The sequence below is a fragment of the Hippichthys cyanospilos genome, chromosome 14 (assembly GCF_059441005.1).
Source record: "Hippichthys cyanospilos isolate Australia breed blue-spotted pipefish chromosome 14, RoL_Hcya_1.0, whole genome shotgun sequence".
NCBI classification, from domain to species: Eukaryota; Metazoa; Chordata; class Actinopteri; order Syngnathiformes; family Syngnathidae; genus Hippichthys; species Hippichthys cyanospilos.
This window is the reverse complement of record NC_142382.1, coordinates 18,105,001-18,119,606: the sequence shown is the minus strand read 5'-3', so window position 1 is coordinate 18,119,606 and position 14,606 is coordinate 18,105,001. Positions and strand designations below refer to the sequence as shown.

Below are 14,606 nucleotides of genomic sequence, written 5' to 3'. Positions count from 1 at the left end.
AATGTAGGGGGGGGGGGGGGGCAACCTTGGCGGGCGTTCTTTACATATAACAATTAATTTAAATACATTTCAGCGAGCCGTTCTGTGTTTCACATTTGCTTTTTTATTTTAATTTCAGCTATCTTAAGCATGTGTTTTGGTTCATTTGAAACGTGCACATCAAAATTGAATTGACATTAAATATTGAAATTGAATATTCACTTCACTTGACTTTTTTTCACACTTTGATTAACTTTTTTGTAACAGCTGAACAGAAGTAGTTGTACTCTTGGGTGCAAATTACATTTAAAACAAATATATATCTCATCATGGCAGTTTAATATTTAGAAAAATTGTAAACACAATAACAGAGAAATGAACAAGTAATTGTCATGTCAACAAGTGCAGGGCTCATTTACAATATGAAATTAGTAATTATAAATGTTGATTGGATTTGTAAATGGTTATTATTCTGGAGTGAAAATTAAAAAAAAAAAAAAAAAAAGTTTTCAGACTTATCATAAATGAAAAATGACTTGTCCGCATGAGTGTGATGGGTGAAAATGAGATCTGGAGTGTAGGACAGAGGCCAGGTGTGGCTCTATGTCAGTAGTATGGATGCGCAAGAGGACTTGTAACTGAGAGTCCGATAGCCGTGTCCTCACACGGAGGCTCTTATTTAAGTTCATAACCAAGAATCTGTTCTCACACAAATACGACGACCTGAACAAGCTTATTCTTACCAAATGCTCGAATCTCTCGGACTTGTCCTTATCCAGCTGTCGGTAAAAGTAGTAAAATATTGCTGCTGTGAGAGTAAACTAGCTTCAAGATGTTTCAGTTTCTCACTGCGTTCATTACCTGTGATCTTGCCATATACGTCAGCATGTTTTGTTTGGTAATGTCGCTTCACATTGAACACTTTAAAAACAGCCACTGTTTCTTTACAAATGAAGCAAACACAGTTGTTCGGTATTTCAGTGAAGAAATAGTCCAATTTCCACTCATCCTTGAACCGTCGGCCCTCGCAGTCAACTTTCGTCCCTTTGTTGATTGTCGCCATTTTAGAAAGTTAGGGGCTCATAGAGTCTACTCATATACTAATTAGTTGTTCCTAATTGAGCCTTTAGATGGCAGCTATTAGCACACGCACGTAACAGCGCTGCTGCCCAATGTATTCATTCTCCATGCGGGCCAGACGTGATTGATTTTATCTAGCTTTTGAGAACATTCCAGTTTGAAGCCTTGATTGTCTTTGAAGATGAATGAATATCAGCTTGTTTTTTTATGTTTTTTTTAGGTCAAACGAGGGAAAAAAAATGATGACTGCTAATTGCTACCTGACAAGCAGTTCTCTGCAGAACTTTTCTCCAATATGCCTGTTGGATCCGAGATGAGTGAGTAGAAGTTGAGCAGTTTGTACATGTTCTGCCAACATTCTGCTGACGGCTCACTCTGCTCTGACACTGTGATGGAGTCAGAGTCATCCATCTGGATTGTCGTGTGGTCTGCCACATCACGGGACCCCTTTCTTGAAACCTATAACGTTACAAAATATATATATAAAACAATAGCAAATGTGAATAAATCTAACAATTCAAAGCTGCAAAAAGATATTTGGCTGGTCTTGCTCTTATTTAGGTTTTCAGCTTTAAGGCCTGTAAATCACTACAGAGCGCATTGACTACAATCTGATGACATATGATTGAATATTGTGAAAGAATGTATGCATGGACTTTAATGCTTTCCTGATCTACTTGCTCCCCCTTGTGTTTGTGTGTATATCTTCGATTTCAAACACTGATATGAGGAAAATGGAAATGCAACAAAGAATTCACAAGTTTAGCACAATTTCAGAAATGTATACTGTTATTGAATGGCAAATCCATAATTATTTACACATTCATCTTACATTCCGAAAATCATTCAAAATGCAAATATTAATGTTACCAACTTCACCACTACATTCCCAATATGCAATATTACAGTGCCTGTTGAGTTGCAAATGGCAGAATTACTGAATTAGTTGAACACAAAAAAAAAAATCATCTCACCAAAAACAGACTTTGTGTCTTCAGTGTTTAAGTATTTACATGCAATTTTATCAGGGAAGTCCAATACAAGAATCCTACTGAAGTGCATACAATTGCATGGATTTGGTCAAGTAACTTTTTTAGTTTGATCACTTTTTAATAATGTTTACCTTGAAATAAACCATGTTTCTTAGGGCATGAGATTTTTTATTGTAAGGTCCTTTTGGAAGTGTATATTGATTTCTTAATGAATCAAATAAGATATTGTAACAAAACATCTCAGAAAATTAGTCTGTATAGTCCAAATCTCATCAACCAATTACAAGCTGCATGTCAAATGTGACAACTACTCGCTCGCTCCTCTCCACAATGGCTTGGACGGTGTGGCAACCACAAATGCAAAAATATGAAAAACAAACACACAACCAAAAAAATGGAAAACATTCGGCATGACCATATTTGAAATGTAGAAAAGTGTCTTTATATTGATTACTCGATCTGTCTAAAAGCATAATTTTATAACAAATTGTTACCTTTGAAGTGCGACGCTCTGAACGTCCAAGCGAACCACGCCCTCTGTGCTCCCTTCTTCCGAGTGTGTCCATGGCAGATGGTGGTCCATTGAGTGACAAACCACCAGGACCCACCGCCCCTCCGCCACCTAGCCCTACACCCAAACCTCTCTTGCTTTTCAGAGTTTGTGTGGTACTGCGAGTCGTCCCATTAATGCTGCCTCGTGAGCTCCGGCTAAAGTCAGATGACCTGAAGTGGCGGTATGGTCGGCCTTTGAAGGTCGGTGTTGGTGAGGAAGAGCCTGCAGTGTAACGGTTCAGCTTGATGTCTGTTTGAGTGGCCTTGATGTCGTCAATCATGGTGCTGAACTGGTGAATCAGGCGCACTAGAGCCATGTCAACACGTTGGCTAATGGCCTGGCAGGCTGTTGTGAAGTCACAGTGAAATGTGTTGTAGTGGCGGCGGTTGAGGTCATGAAAAGACAGTGGGACTGCAGTGGAGCCTTGTGGTGCAGTCGTTGATTTCTCCATCACGACTGCATTCAAGCTGAAAGTCTCAATAAGGAGGGCTGGTTTGAAATCAAGCGGCGGCAGGTTCACCATTCCTTGTCTAGAGGTAGAAAAAAAGTGACATGTTCTCACAAAAGTGACACTTTTCCCAGAACCTAACTGTGGTTATACTGATATCATACAACCTCTGTGTCACACATTTCATTTATTTATTGTGAGTATCTGCTCACCCCCCCCCCCCCCCCAAAGAAAAAAAAAAACATGTGGAAATAGATTTATCTGTTCCAGCCCAAGAACTAGCTGTTTTTGACGGTGGGTTGCTTTTTGAGATTTATTCTGAAGGCCAATTTAGAGAGAAAAAGAATAAACTTAATCTCTGAAAAATATTTATGGAAATAGCAAGCAAAGTAAACCCTAGGGTTGGCGAAAAAAAGTAGACCAAGTTAGGTGTGTCAATTTTAAACCTAGTTTGGCTGAAAATATCTACCTTGAGACTCCGCTGCAATCAAGTTTGGCCAGTTTTCAGAGAAAGAGACAAACCACCCCAAAACACAGGTTATCACAGCTTTTGGATCATTTCAAATTAAAAGCGAGAAACAAAAACAATGATAAGAATAATGATAATAATGAGGTGGACCAGGAATACCACAAGAATAGTTCGACTGTTCCCACACTTAAAACAGAAAACACCTGTATGTTTGCAAAGACCATTTCTATTTGTTGTTGGATGGCAGTTGGTATTGTGTGCTTGAAAACACATTTGTTTAGTAGTTAAGTGGGCGTTCATCAAAGACACTATTAGCACATGGTGCAATCAGGGGAGTTGGTTTTAGAAAGATGCGAAAGTGACAGCCATTGTTCACACTGCCTGCGCAAAAACACAACTGAGTGTCAAGTGTGAATGCTGTGATTACCAAATGAAACAGCTGTCCAATTAAATATTTTGTTCATAAAGCAATTTATTCGGGAAAAGTGCATGAGTGAACCGAGATTGCATTGTAATACTTTATAATTGAAATTCTTAATGCCCAGGAGTAAATAAAATGTCCTTTACCTGCGAGATCTTTTGTTTTTGCGCTCTTTGGATGTGTCAGAGTCCACGATGTCTGCTCTCAGACACTCCAGGTTACCAGAGAAAGACAGATGTTCTCCAAAATACATTCTGTAGCTCAGAGGAGTTGTGTCTTGGGCTTGAATGCCAGTATAGCTCAATAAAGGCTTGAAAACAACCTAATAACAGATGCCAAAGCACAAGCACATGGTAACATATGACCAATGAGAATAAAATCAATTGGTCAATTTTTGCTCTTTTTTAACATTACTTTTGTCACTTAGTAAACACAGTAATTTCTGTACCATTTTGGGTTTTTCTTTCGTTAAAAGTATCATACCAACTATTTCCTCCATGTCTGTAAATTACTGAATAAAGGAATAAGACAAACATAATAAATCACCTGAGCATCAGCTAGTTGAACAGCAGCAGGACATAGGTTTCCCTCTTCAATATCAGCAATGTCATCCTGGCTAGTGCTATGCTGAGAATGTTGTGATTGGGTCCCATCCAATGTGTTCTGGTCACTGGACAACACTGTGTTGAAGTCCGAGGCAGAGGGGATAGTTGGTAGGTTACATGTCCCACCTAAAAGTGGCGTAGAAATTTATGGAGTCAAAGGCAATATTTTGTTTCACCATTGCAAGCGAGCTGAAGATTTGTAATCTGTGACTTATGTTGTACTGTATAATAAGCATGTGGATAAAAGCTACACACTGTGACATTGGTTGCTGTAAGTTTATATTCATAATCAATGAAATGTCAATCAAACTTCCTTAAACATAATGAAGTGAGACAGGACAATTAATTGGGGACTTGATTTAATCGGCTCATATTTTAAAATCAGCAGAGGTGGGCAATTTTATGCTGCTTTTTTTTTTTCAACAAATTTACTACTTTTTTGTAAATACACTGTACAGCGAATGTTTAGTAGCTAACAAGACATCGCTGGCAAGAATGAATGGTTATTCGTCATTGTTTGCCCGCTGACTGGCAGGCAACCAATTCGGAGTGTACCCTACCAACTGCCCAAAGACAACTGGGATAGGCTTCATCACACCACCTACCCTTGTGATGATGGATGGATGGATTGATGTTGGGAATACCCAGGAAGAAACAGCAAATTCAACACAAGATAGCCTGGCTAAAGCTTCCACCACACTCTCTAAACGATGGAGATGTGCTAACAAAAAAATTTGCTGCACCAATTTAAACAAGTCTACAACATGAAGTGTAAAAATTATTACATGATGCAAGCCAAATTGACTCATCAAATGGTACCAACCAGTGGTGTGTCTTGAGGGCCTTTAGGCCCTTCTCCAGAGAAACCTAAGCATTATCAGCTGGCTAGCAATTAACTCATTAATACGCTTTTATTTAGTCAGTTTTCATTATGGGTACTATATTTTGAAATAGGTCTGCTCCACAATTAATATATTCAACAATGATACCAGTTAAACATTTGCCACACAGGGATTCTAATATCAACTGGCAATTGACTTAAAGAGCCTATATCATGGTATTTTAAGTTCCCCACGGTTAAATATATGCATATGAGTGATAGTCTTACGTTTGCCACATTGGAAATTTATTTTGTATAAAATATAAGTTTTTCGGTTGGCTGGATCTCTAACCAGAAGGTCAAACGGCTTGTTCACTGAAACACCGCCTCACGATGAAACAACATAAAACCTAACGTTGTAGCAATCAGTAAAAAGTTGAATTTCCATGATATGGGCCCTTTAAAAAGGGAAGAGACTATTGTACTCAGGTCTTAAAACACAACTAGTTCACCAATGTCAGCACAACACTGAGGGACAACCCCTAACCTCCTTCAGGACAGTTATCACTTTGTAGTGGCTGGTATTGGTAGTGAATGGCTGGAGAATCCAGTGGGTCAAGAAAAACTGAAACATTTACAGAAAGTTTAACTGAATTATTGCTTGAAATGTTTGCGTATGATTACTTAGCACTCCCTGCTTCCTTCTAATTCATCGAAAAAGACTTAAAATATCACACTAAGAATGAGTCAAGATTTGTGTGCATCATATCTTACCCGTCTGCAGGCTATTGTGCTGCGAGCGGTTAACTGGAGAGTCCTGGATTACAGCCCCACCCCTGTTACCCACAGCATTGGACATCCAGTTGTAAAAGCTAACAGAAGACGGTTCCGAAAGCAGTGGGTGCTCTGTCAGCAAATCTGTCCCTGAAGCCCAGAAGAGGATACTATGTGAAACCATATTCGAGTATTGAACAACATATGTAAAAGTACGTAAAAATCTATTCTAATATTCATGCAAGGGCTATGTGTTGTATTAAACTAAATGCCAACAGATTAATTTAATATGGGAACTTTAATTAGGCACCTGTACGAGTAAGGGACCCGCTCTTGGTTGCTGTGGCAAAAGATGGCTCATTTCTCTGGGGCGTTCCCTCCAGCAGGTTGTGCAGACTGCGAAAGCTTCCTGTTAAATTGCTCAGGAGACTCTCTTTCCTAGGGCTGTCCTTGACGGGTAGGCCAGCACGGCTCACATGGGCTGGTGAGTCAGCCGCTGTGTCACCACTGGTGTAACTTAGAGATTGATATGGATGGGAGCCCTGGGCATGACAAATGTACCGGTACATGTCAGATTCATACTCCCCTCTGACTATATTTTAGTGGTATTTGATTTTCATCAAGGGCTAAATGGATTAGAACGGGCTATCTTTTAAAAGGGTCTTTCCCCCATTGTTCCCATAAAACTGAGATAGAATGGTCCAAAAAGTCTTAGTAAAAGGATTAATTAAGATTTGGGAGTGAAAAACCCTGATTGATTGAATAACTAAATATTTGCCGCAAGGGATTTCTATCAATACTTGTGTTCATAGTGTATTAACAATACAGACCAAATACTGTATGCTAATTTAGAAAAATGTTTTGATAAGTAACAAATAATCAAGAGCTTCTTTGCAAAACATTTAGGGCTGTCATTATCTCTTTAAAATTGACACCCCATAAAAAAGTACAAATCTTTTATTATATTTTATTTTTTTAAATAATTTACTAAGGTTGACAGTGAGATGAAGGGAGTGGGTATAGATACTCCATCTATTATCTTCTACACAAGAACAATTAGGCACTAACAAAATTAGCCTCGGCTAAACAGTTAGAAATTGCGATTAGCATTGACAGGCTATTGTATAGTGGTAGCAGACAAACATTGCGAAGAAGTACGCACAATCCTTCAAAAATGCTTTAGTTTGGGGTGCTAAAGAAAAAAAAATGTAAGCAATGACAGACGTTCTTTTTTTTTTTCAATTTCTTTTTTTCCCCTGACAAACGTTTTTTTTAGCTGTAGTTTGTTTGTTTGTTTTTTTTAACTGCAATATCCTGCGAGCGAACAAAATAGCTAAGCGACACAATGAGTAACCCTGTCTTAGATATTAAGTTGATACATAATGAAATAGCCTGGCATAAATGATAAATGGACTTTGACTTATATAGCGCTTTTCTACCTTAGATACTCAAAGCACTTTACACTAACTAGTCATTTACCGACTGACGACGCAGCATCAGGAGCAACTGGGGGTTCAGTGTCTTGCTCAAGGACACTTAGACATGGAGAAGACACAAAGAAGTCTCGCCATGACCTCTTTTCATCCATGAAGCCCTTTGAGACTTCGGTGATTCAGGGCTATACAAATAATTAAGAAACACAATAGCTGGATATCATATGATCATTTTTACCTTTATTCGGAGTGCAGATTCGCTGTGTGTATGGGACTTGGAGAGCTTCCTCATGATCTCCACTCCACTGACAGGACCAGAATTTCCTTCTTTGGGTGGTGGACGACTGCTGGCTCCTTCCAGCAACATGGTGTGTTCACTCACTGTGGCTTCACAAGAAGGATGTCAAATAAAATTTCAAATGGCTGATAGTAGTAGTAGTAAAGCAGGGATGTCCAAACTCAGTCCTCGAGGGCCGCTCTCCTGCATGTTTTCCGGTTTCATTCCCTGACACACCTGATTCAAATTATCAGGATCATTATTAGGCTTTTGCTGAGCATGCTAATGACTTGATCATTTGAATCAGGTGTGTTGGGGAAAGAAACCTGGAAAACATTCAGGATAGCGCCCCTTGGGGATCAGGTTTGGACGCCCCAGTAGTAAAGCCTACTATCACTCAATCATACTTGAAGTCACAAGTTAAAAAAAGGCAATCCATTTTTCAGCAATAACTGACTGTGTACAATTTTAGCTGAGTTTTGAAGATGAATGGTCTTCGAGAATGAAACATTATTCACCTTTGGGAATGTACTTGTTTTTTAACTTGTTAAAATGTTTATTGTAATTTAGTTGGAACTCTCTGCCCCTACCTGCATCATATTCAAATTCAGCTCCATCTCCACTAGTGTCACTTTGCAGTGCTGCACCGTTGTCCAAGCCCAAGACCGTCTCAACCAGGTTCTGCTGAGGTTCCTTCGGTTTAGTAAGCGGATTCGGCCTCATCAGACCAATAGCTTTAAAGCCCTGAGTAACCACAATGAATTTCATCCACTGTCGAGCCAAAGCCACGAGACCCTTTTTAAGGGTCACTAAGGCTGGGACTCCATCATTCTGTAATAAAAACGTAGAAGAAAATTACTGACACAAAAAATATAGTAAAAAGGTTATAGTGGTTACCTAACGGTAGATAGTAAAGTAGAGCTGGGTATTGTGTCTTAAAAGTGCATTGTGATGTATTGCAATACAACAAAGGCGCATTCCGATACATTGGGCAGTGTTTGTAAAATAAAAAAAATGGCATATATATTAACAAAGACTGGAAAAACAGAACGAAATTATTGGATTCTATTGCATTCTATTCTTTTTCAGAAACCACTCACAACTGACATATCAGCACAAATTAAACATTCTTTAAAAAAAAAAAAAAAGCAGCATGTCCACATTTTTCTTCCAAACATGCTCTTGATTGTGTTAATATGTCTCCGGCAGTTGAGAATACTCTTTCAGATGACACTGATGTGGTGCGAATACAGAGCACACTGCCCCACGTGTCAGCATTGGATACTGGTAACAGTGCTGGCAATGTTAATTCAATTTATTAAGTACAGTGAAACCTTGAGAAACGCTCGTGTCTGTACAGGTTTTTTTTCTTTCTTTTATGAAAATGATTGAGCATATAAAACAAAGCAAAAGATGACAAAACTTGAAATCTAAAAAAATCCCATTCAGTTAAACACAACATGAGATTCTACTGTTCGTAAATATGGCTGCTCATTGAAGAGGAGTGGATATTATTGCGCTTGAACAATGGGGTGAGGAGAATGGAGCCCAAGGTATGACGGCAGAAAGGAATGAAACGTTATCTTTGTATCATAAAGTTTTCTATTTTTGCCTTTTGCCCTCCTCGTCTGCCGCCACGTTTGCTTTGGAACATCGCCTCATTTGAAAAGCAATGTATTGTAACATTTAATGTGGTGTGGTGACAGGTCTCATGAAATTACCCTTGAAAATAAGTACGTAGATCTTGTACTAACCATAGTAGCCTCCTCTATGACAGAATAGTCTGCTTGTTGCAGATAGCGGTGAAGGATGTTGCAAAGCATACATGAGGGATTCTCGTGCAAGTAGTGAGCCCGCTTGGTCACACGATTGTACTTGCTCCGAATTGGGATGTGGATGCTCTTTTTCTGCAATATGACAGAAATGACATTTTTCAACAAAATATCTGCTGAATAGATATTGCACTACTGACCTGTGTCAGATATTGCACTACTGACCTCAAGAGCCTCTGTCATGATGCAGCCCATGACTGCACACACACGAAGAGTACCCTCCATATCCAGTTTGCGAAGAGAAGATTTGAGCTGGTCGATGGGAACCAACCAGGCTCCGATGGCTGGAGTGGCAGTGCTGAGCAGATTCAACTGCCTTGAAATATAAAACATGAGCAGTATTTTTTGTTTAATTTGGCATGTATCGATGTGATGACTGACAATTGAGAGGACATTATACTATTTGGTACTATATATTTACAATATACATTATTTTATATAATATCTGATCAAGTATACTGGAATTGTGGCTTCACAAGTAGCCACTACAAATGCACCTGTGTTTTAGCATGCGAATATAATTTTGTCAACATGGGGCTATATGTGGCATCATTACCTAGAGATGGCTTGTGAAGGAGATCGCACATTGGTGGGAGCAGCAAAACTGAACCAAATCTCGCGAATGGTCAGTTTCATGCTGCTGGAGTCAGGTGGTGGAGGCATTAGTGGAAGGTCTTTCTTTAGGTCGTCTGACTCAACCCCTTCATCCTGCATTAAGTTATGGCAGATCAATAGGTCGGTCCCATAATATTAATTTGAGTGGAAATAGTACGCATTTCAGACTCAAAAGGATTTTTGACACAGTCAACTGACAAACAAATAACTGTGTAAAGGCTGTAGAACTGCAGATGCAAATCATCATTTAACTTTAAAGCTTACTTGTCTTCACTTTGTAGGCATCTAAATGATCACTTGTGCTTCTGCTATGATATGTACTGTATCAGCTTTGCAAATGTTCTAGACAGCATTTGCCTTGCAAGTAGGGATTATGTTAGACTGCATGCGTCATGAATAAAATACTGCTGCACATTTTTTTTTTTTTGCTTTACTCACTGAACAGCCGCTAACGCTATATGATTTGTACACAGTTGCAAAACACATTAATTGACATACACATATTTACATACACACAATATTTTCCTGTTCAAGTGCAAGTATTTTTTTTCCTGCCAAGACTTGTGCACTGCTCACCGAAATGCACAGTTTCACATCCAGACTTCTGGCAATATACATTGCAGAGAACTTGTACACAACAACCAAAAGAGGCATGCTTCTATTGTAAAATAATTTTATCAAAATATTGTGCTTGAGTGAACACATGTTTGGAGGTATATTCAGGGATATTCAATTAAGAGTGACGAGCGGAGCACAAACTTCCTTACACTACAAACCGCACAAGTCACTTTAACGTACATGCTTGGTATTTCAACAAAGAGCATTGAAGCAAAGTAAATAAATCAGCATCGAACTCACCATTTTGCCATTCCGATAAACTACTTTGGCCTAATTAAGCTGCCCGTTATTTAAAACCATCAATCATATCCACCAATCCCATTTTTTTTCATTCATTAAGTTTTGATTTGTGAGGAATATGTCTTTGTCCACAAAAAAACGGCATGTGGAAAATTGCTACCGTTGGAAGTTCATTAGAACTTGTATATCTTTTATAGTATGACATAAGATGAAATAAAAATAATGTGCATCTGTGTCATTAAAAAATGTATAACAAGATACACTGTCATTTCAGAGGAAATTCAAGTACCTAAATATGTTAAAAAAAAATGTTGCACAAATGAAAAAGATTACCATTTCCCAGTATGTTTATGACAAGAAATAAAAATAATGAAAATAAACGTTTTCAAATGAGCAGCTACGTTGAGAGTATGGGCAGAACATGAAACATTAGCTTGTCATGATGTTAATCTGTGTGCCTGTGAGCATACTGGAAGCATTAGCAGTCAAAACTAACTAAACCTAACTAAAGACCTAAGGTCAAGTTAGCATTTAAAACAGAAGGTGTAATATAACCTCTTGCAGTGAGGTGTACACCACCCACCTCGGCCGCAAAGCCGTTACGATTGTCACCGATACAAGCCACCCTGCACACAGTCTGTTCAGCCTTCTGCCCTCCGGAAAGAGGTACAGGAGCCTCCGCTCCCGCACCACCCGACTCAGGAATAGCTTCATCCACCAGGCCGTGAGACTGCTGAACTCTCCCCCCCTCCCACCCGTGAAACTGCTGAACTCTCTCTCTCTCCACTCCTCTCTCTCACATTCAGCCCCAGCCAGATGAAACACCTAGCTGGCCCCCCACCTGAACTCAAACTTTACTCATGCACTTGCAAAATCTGCACAGACTTGCTGTTGCCATGTTTATTTATAATTATACTTCTAATGCACTAGCGATTACACTTAGAACTATAACAACTACCTCAAATGCACACAACTGGGACAACCACAGCCAGAGTTGTCCTGCTTTGTATCGTACTGTTGGATTGTCCTGTCATATGCTGCTACCTATGTCTTGTCTTGGGGTACTCTTGCTATACCTGGTTTTTCGTATTTAATTTTTAGTTTTAGTTGTTAGTTTAGCAACACTAGGCAAAGTAGATCAAACATACTGCACTTTACATTACTATAGATAAGTATCTAGCTTTTAGGTTTGTCTCGTCTTGCGCACCTGCACTTTGTTATTGTACATGTAAAACGCAGAGGATAGTGAGAAACGCAATTTCGATTCCTTTGTATGTTAAGCACATGTGAAGAAATTGACAATAAACTTGACTTTGACTTTGACTTTTGAGGTGGAAATATACAAAGTTTTTTCCATAGCCAAGGAGGTCATGGTTGAAGATTAGAAAATTACCAAACATACTATAATTAAATTGATTAATGGACAAGGCAGTTGCAGTTTTTGTACTATGTTGTGACACCCCACAGAACATAACAAAAGCATATTAAATATCACATCCTGCTTGCTTACTTGATCATCTGAGTCGGAGTGTCCATTGACATCGGAGGGAGGGCTAACAGTATCCCGTGGTAAATTATCATCAGATACATCAGTGCTGTAACCACTCCCAGTCTGAGAACCCGTTGATCCATTAGACTTGGGCATTCCTGCTTTTCCACCAGTGTCTGAACGGCCCATCATGCCAAACGCATTGTAAAGGATGGCTCCTGACTGACGACCACCTACAATTTTGTATACCTTAAGTTACGCAGGCATCTAGAAAAAAAAAACATGTATTGGGGGGGAGAGTTCTGCTCAGGAGTAGGTTTACCTTTGACTGTTAGGTTCTCAATGCCACATTCAAACATGATCCAACCCCATTTTTCAAGAGACGTGGCAGAACGGCTGAGGTCGGCTGAGCTGCCATGGATGTCTGTCTCATCAACTAAAGAAAAATCCTCTGTTTCCTCAAGGCCAAACAGCACTTTAGACTTCTCAATTGGGATAGCTGTGATGGCACAAGTGCCAATATCTATGGATGGATAAAAAGGCAAAGAAAACAACAATCCATAAGTAACAAGGCAAGAAAAAAGATTTCAAATTAGAATAACCAACCTGTTGAGTCAAGACCTCTAAGCTGGCTGTGGATACGGTGGATGTTGAGCCTTGCAGCTATTTCTTTGCCTTTTTCAATGCCAGCATTAGAACGTAATGAGCCAGAAGACTGAGGTTGCATCTTAGTTGCGGAGGCATATTTCTCTAACATAACAGACGATCGCCCATGTTCTGTTGTGTTGGGGGTTTCTTCGACAATGCCCCTGAAAGGAAAAACAAAATGTCTTTTTACATTTAAAAAGCGAATCATGTTCATTTGACACTGTGAGAAAGCTGTACAATGTTTTTGCGAGTGTGGTAGTAATATGGTGTAGAACTGCACTGCATCATACTGAGGGATGTTCATAGAATTTTTTTACTCATATAGAGGTCACTGACAAAATGTAACAGGTTTTCATTATGATGCATGCTTTAATTGGTTTGAGAATACAAAATTCCTTATCCAACAAACGTCGACTAATTGTTGCGTTTGAACCTAACCTGAATAGGTATTTTAGGTAAAATCATTTCCATGACCTATTTTTCATCCCCCATAAGTGAGTGCAGTAGTGTCACATACATACACGGAGACACCAGGTGACACACGGCACAGGTGCACATGCACACAAATACTGAGTTGCTAAGGCCTCACCTATTCATCCTGAACTGGGTGGCAATCCTTTCAAAGCACAGTGCCACAAGAGACACATGTGTAACACATTTACTGGAGCAGGATGGAAAACCCTCCTCTACAGATGCCTGCAGGAGACAAAGGTTCACCTAAAAGGAAACATTAAGAATAATAACACAACAGAAATTAATATACAACAAACATGAAACCTGCATGACCCTTGACATTGACAAAGAGTTTATAGCATTTTACGCTAATAATTCAAAACTTGTCCGCTTGTCTGCCTCACAGTTCAAAGGACCCGGTTCAAATCCACCTGGCTCTGGCCTTCATGTGTGGCGTTTGCATGTTCTCCCAGAGTGGGTTTGCTCCAGGCACTCCAGCTTCCTCCCACATTCCAAAAACATGCATGGCAAGTGAATTGGTCATACTAAATTGTCCTTAGGTGTGATTAGACACATGAATGGTTGTTTGTCTCTGTGTGCCCTGCGATTTGCTTGCAACCAGTTCAGGGTGTCCCCCGCCTACTGACCGAAGCCAGCTGAGATAGGCACCAGCGAGTCTGCGACCCTTGTGAGGATAAGCGGCTATAGAAAATGGATGGAGTTTATAACCCAATAACCCAAGCATGCACAAGTGACTTATAGTAATGTATAAGACAATTTTGAAAAAAAAAAACTTTGCTGATGACTCTTGTTGCCATTGATCAGGTGATAATTTGGAAAACACCGTACCGCTCATAATT

The 14,606-nt window shown here is 39.4% G+C and overlaps 1 protein-coding gene across 1 annotated transcript in view; it reads right to left on the bottom strand.

The window, feature by feature from the left end:
- The window catches only part of bltp1 (bridge-like lipid transfer protein family member 1), an 88,831-nt gene that overhangs the window by 42,020 nt on the left and 32,205 nt on the right, over positions 1-14,606 (bottom strand). The window contains exons 35-49 of the mRNA XM_088432936.1: positions 13,883-14,010; positions 13,252-13,454; positions 12,968-13,168; positions 12,667-12,878; positions 10,240-10,391; positions 9,849-9,999; positions 9,606-9,758; positions 8,442-8,682; positions 7,813-7,961; positions 6,452-6,683; positions 6,142-6,291; positions 4,489-4,673; positions 4,089-4,264; positions 2,546-3,134; positions 1,320-1,518 (exon numbers count right to left, since the gene is read on the bottom strand). Coding sequence (XP_088289062.1) covers positions 1,320-1,518; positions 2,546-3,134; positions 4,089-4,264; positions 4,489-4,673; positions 6,142-6,291; positions 6,452-6,683; positions 7,813-7,961; positions 8,442-8,682; positions 9,606-9,758; positions 9,849-9,999; positions 10,240-10,391; positions 12,667-12,878; positions 12,968-13,168; positions 13,252-13,454; positions 13,883-14,010 — 3,121 coding nt within the window. The remainder of the gene's footprint in view (positions 1-1,319; positions 1,519-2,545; positions 3,135-4,088; positions 4,265-4,488; positions 4,674-6,141; positions 6,292-6,451; positions 6,684-7,812; positions 7,962-8,441; positions 8,683-9,605; positions 9,759-9,848; positions 10,000-10,239; positions 10,392-12,666; positions 12,879-12,967; positions 13,169-13,251; positions 13,455-13,882; positions 14,011-14,606) is intronic.